This window comes from Phragmites australis, chromosome 4, assembly GCF_958298935.1.
Source record: "Phragmites australis chromosome 4, lpPhrAust1.1, whole genome shotgun sequence".
Lineage (NCBI taxonomy): Eukaryota > Viridiplantae > Streptophyta > Magnoliopsida > Poales > Poaceae > Phragmites > Phragmites australis.
Window position 1 is genome coordinate 7,302,398 of NC_084924.1, and position 4,983 is coordinate 7,307,380.

At 49.0% G+C, this 4,983-nt stretch overlaps 1 protein-coding gene across 1 annotated transcript; it reads left to right on the plus strand.

Annotated features, from left to right (window-relative positions):
* The first annotated feature begins 212 nt into the window (after positions 1–212).
* LOC133915515 (GRF-interacting factor 1) lies at positions 213–3,566 on the plus strand. The gene is made up of 4 exons (XM_062358699.1): positions 213–580; positions 2,017–2,093; positions 2,669–2,753; positions 2,863–3,566. Exons 1-4 carry the CDS (start codon positions 491–493, stop codon positions 3,265–3,267), a joined length of 657 nt encoding a protein of 218 aa, XP_062214683.1. The 5' UTR covers positions 213–490; the 3' UTR covers positions 3,268–3,566.
* The last annotated feature ends 1,417 nt before the right edge of the window (positions 3,567–4,983 follow it).

Genomic DNA, 4,983 nt, shown 5'->3' on the forward strand with positions numbered 1-4,983 from the left:
CGAGCTTTAGTTTATTTTTTTAAGAAACGGATTTATGACTTCTTGAGAGCCCTGTCTATTTTAGCAAAATAGAATCAGAAGTAGAAAACAAATACGGCTTTGGTACTATAGTAGCTATGGTAAAAATTGCATGGTAAAAAGTTTTAGCTTTCCAAAGTTTACTAAAAAAAAAAAAGAGAAAGAACAATTCGAGATCAAGTGGTGCACTCCTCCCTCTTTTTAAAGATCCACTCCAAAACGAAAGCAAAAGCAAAACCCCTCTCTCTAATGACCTCATCACCAAAACCACAAGAAACCTCAAGCGAAACCCCCTCCGCCCCTCTCTTCCTTTAAACCAGCAGCCTGTTCTAAAGCAATAGCAGAGGGGAAGGGCCGGAGGGCGGCAGGGGAAGAAGCTGTGCAGAAGAAGAAGAAGAGGCAACAGTGGTGTGTAGACTGTGTGCAGAGAGGCAGGGAGGGGAGGGAAGCTTTTCAGCAGCGTGGTTTTGGAATGCAGCAGCAACACATGATGCAGATGAACCAGAGCATGATGGGGGGCTACGCTTCCCCTAACACTGTCACCACTGATCTCATTCAGCAGGTCGTGATCCCCAAGCAAATCCCCTCCCTCCTTTATCCTCTGCCTTTGAATCTTTTCTTTTGGTGGTACCGTGATCCCCAACCTATCGCATTTGGATTACGCCTTCTTTGGTTGTTCAATCATCCCATGTCTATATTCTCTCTGTTCTTGCTTTCTTTCTTTCCGTTTCCTCGTTCTCTTTTTGTTCTATGCGAGAACCTCGCTGGAGTATCGGATACGAAGCAAGCTTTCTCTTTTTCTGTTTTCCTCCCTGTAATCTTGCCCCCATGCGTTGCTTTCTTGATTTTTTTTCTTTCTATTATGTATCTTCAGGTTTACGTGCTCTTCTTTTACCATTCTGCCGGTTTGTTAGTGCTCTTCTTTTTGGCGAATGGAAATAAATTTTTTTGTTTCTTTGATGTAGCATGAGATTTTAGAATAGTACTAGTTCATAGATCGTTCAGTTTGACCCTTCTGCCATTTTGTATTGATGTGTTTTCATATGGTCCCTCCCTTTCTGATTTCCTCTGCAGTTCAAACTGCTGCTTTCTACTTATTTGGTCCCTTTCTTTTGCTCTTGCTGCCCACACGATGTGATGATTTAAATACCATTATCACCTCATCTAAATGCCAACTATTTGTAGCTCGTTTTGGTTGGTGGCCTGTTGTCAATGATCATTCCCCCAGTTTGCTGTATTTCGCAAGCAGTAACCATGCCAGACCTGCTCCTGCCAAGCCATCTTTAAAGCTGGCCCTTATGCATCATGTGCAATATTCCGTCTATGGAAACAAGAAAAGCTGTGAGATTTGCATAAATATCAAGGCAAATGTGCAATCTTCAATACCAAATATCTTCATGCATGTTTTCACTTTTCAGAAATAAACTAGCAGGCACACTGATTGGTCACAGACTCAAAGGCTCTTATTGGCAAAGCTGAGCCAAACGTGATCTGGTCCATACTCATGTGGGTAGGAATGTAGGTTCGCTTGCGCTGTACTGCCGGTCACCCGTTGGTCTTTGGCAGTTACGCCCCAAAAAAATTCAGGTTCACAGCTAAACGCCGATGCAGTATCAACCAGGGGCCCGGACTGCTTGTCCTGGTCTTATGATGACCTATGTTTGCATGCTCCCGTGTCAGTCAATGATTTATCTTTAGTTCCAGAGGGTACGCATGTAATCAGATCTTTGTGTATTTCGGTTGTGTCGATTTGGGCGTATCAATCATTGAAACTCCAAGGCACTATATTGGTGATGAACTGCTGTATCGGTCATTCCTGGAGCAAATGCTCTGCCTGACTGGCTGAAAAACAGCCAGAACGCGGAAGTGTTGGGCACTGGACTGCAAAGTATTTAAAACTTTGCATGTCTTGTTGCTAGCTTTGGTTACTGATGATAAAGACGTGCAGTTACTGAAATGTATTTGTGACATGCTAAGCTTCAACCTTGGACTGTGCAGTACCTGGATGAGAACAAGCAGCTGATCCTGGCCATCCTCGACAACCAGAACAATGGGAAGGTGGAGGAGTGCGAACGGTGAGTTTGATCTTGATCTCCTTCTGTGATCTTTGTGCTGTACTGCAGTAGCAACTAGGCACTAGCAAGTAACAACTCTTAGCAAGGACAAGAATGTCCTTTTGTTCAGTCTAGCATCAAGCAAATTTGTTTTGTGGTCAAATCGAATCTGTTTATAACTGAAATGCTCCTTGTTTTGTTAAAGATCATTCCAATTTAGTAAGTACTCTGGTGCTGGTTTAGCCTATCGTAGCCGATGCATTTATTAATACCAAGTGTTCACCTGATGAAGCAAGCGATTAGTGTTGTACCAACCAAGGACTGTTTTTCTGATCTGTAACGTCCTTGTTTTTCTGAGGTTGTACAGCTTTTCCACAACTGAAGCAACTTCTGATGTTTATTTCTTAATCATCATGCCACGTAATAGCATGCATGTTCAGCTTTTCACTGCTTACTTGTGACAACCGATGAAATGAACGACACATTTTGAGCATCTGTGAACACCACAACCATGGTCACGTTGTGCAAATCAATCATTGGAGTAATCCGCAAGCTGAGTTCTCTTGTGATAACTGCCTCCTGATGCTGTGTTGCAGGAACCAAGCTAAGCTTCAGCACAACCTCATGTACCTCGCCGCCATCGCAGACAGCCAGCCGCCACAGACGGCGCCTTTATCACAGGTACTGCTTGCTCGTAGGCTACCTTGGCCCCTGCGGCCTTGCCTCCCAAGCATTTTCATTAGCGAACTCAAGCTTGCATCGCTCACTTGGCATGTCTGCGTGCGTGCAGTACCCACCGTCCAATCTGATGATGCAGCCCGGGGCGCGGTACATGCCGCCGCAGTCGGCGCAGATGATGAGCCCGCAGTCGCTGATGGCGGCGAGGTCGTCGATGATGTACGCGCACCCGTCCTTATCGCCGCTCCAGCAGCAGCAGGCGGCGCACGGCCAGCTGGGCATGGCCGCCGGCGGCGGCACGACCAGTGGGTTCAACATCCTCCACGGCGAGGCCAGCATGGGCGGCGGCGCGGGCAATAGCATGATGAACGCCGGCATGTTCTCGGGCTTCGGCCGCGGCGGCAGCGCTAGCGGCGCCAAGGAGGGGTCGACCTCGCTGTCGGTCGGCGCCAACTCCGGCGCGCAGAGTGGCGACGGGGACTACATGAAGGCCGGCACCGAGGAGGAAGGGAGCTAGAACACTCACTGCCACTAGCACTTGCACCTGCACCGGCACCGGCACCGGCACCGGCACCGGCACCGGCATATAGCAGCAGCAGCAGGTAGCTCTGAGGAGGGTGGTAGCGTAGTAGCACTAGTACGTGGTTGGTCGGTCGTAAGGTAGGTCTGATCCATGGAACCTGGAGGTGGTAGTGACCAGCATGCATGCATGCAGGGTCACTTGTTTTGGATGTGCATGGCAGGTTCTCTTCTATGACGATGTAGTATGGAACGTTGCTGATGGTGGCTTTGCATGGTGGCCATGGTTTGCAAACACTCCTCCCTTGCAGTGCCGATTGATGTTCTTTGCTTAACTCCACTGCCTTTCGTGGTGTGACAGCGATGACGATGACCGGTAGGTGATATGATATGAGCTTCAGTTACCCTTGAAGCCTGCTGCCGGCGGCCGGTCGGTGGGTGATATTAGCTGAGAGGCACTGAGGGGCTGTTTTGGATTGAAGCCGGCGCCAGTTCCGCAAAAAAAAAAAAATAGCCTTGACCCTGTCGGCGCCCACTGTTAGGAAGGATGTCAAAAGACGGCTCGCCTACAAATTCTATAGGTCGGGTCTTTAAACTCTCCTAACAGGGTTCTCATCTTTTTCTTCTATACGTATCAATCGATCAAAATGTTTATGTGAAAGGTTATTTCTTCCCTTTTCGTTTGTCCGTAGTTTATTTTTGCACCCACAGTTATTGAAATCACGGGCGGCTAAATAATTGACTCGCCAATGTTTGGCATGAGGCAAAATCAAACAGCCCCTGAGATGGCGCACGTTCCATACTCCACGTCGCATGGTTGGCCCGTGCAGTTCCACTTCCACCCATGTGCCGGGCCCGTTCAGCAAGGATCGCATTCTTGCCGTGGAATTCAGAGTTAGACTGCCTTTGCCTGCGCGGCACGCGAGGCCGATTGGGTGTTAACTAGCCGGTACTTTACCTGTCGTGCTTAGTGCTGAAACGACTCGTGCTGTCTCCTCTGGGCTTCTGGCAAAGCGCCCAGACTGGAGGAGGTCACAGCGAGTCTTTTTGCAGCGCAGCCATGGATAATGTGGCCATCTGCTGCCGCTCCCAATCCAGATCCAGTGTCGTTCTTGATTTTTGATCCGACGAGCGGAGAGGCCACCGTTGACTGTATCGTACGTCACACTAGCCAATCTAGTGGAGTAGCAACCGGGGCACAAAACAAAACCGCAGCAAAAGAAAATGGGAGAAATGGCCAGCAACTCAACAGGCCGGCCTGTTGATGAGCCAGAGCCTACACGCATGTGGCCACGCCCACGCCTGTCGCTATGGGCTGCTCAAATGTTTATCCACACGAATCCGCTAGCGAAAGGCAACACCCAAGCAAATCTAACGTTAGAGACTAGCGGTGGCAATGAGTCGGGTCGGGTCGAATGAAACGAAAACGTATTTGACTTAAAACCTGAGACAACAAACCCGACTTGCCCCGAAATGCATATCAGGTGCAAAACTAATCTTGGACCAGCCCTTAGCGAGGACCTGAGACCCGACGGTGAACCGAAACTTGAGGAGGAGCAGCTGCTAGATCTAGACCACGGTGACGACGTGCGGCGACGAGGTGGCAACTGCGTACAACTAGGTGTGTGGCTAGCCCGCTAGATCTAGACCACGGCGACACAGGTGAAGGACTGGACGCGTGCTGTCGTGATTAGGAGAAAAGAAAAAAAGAGGC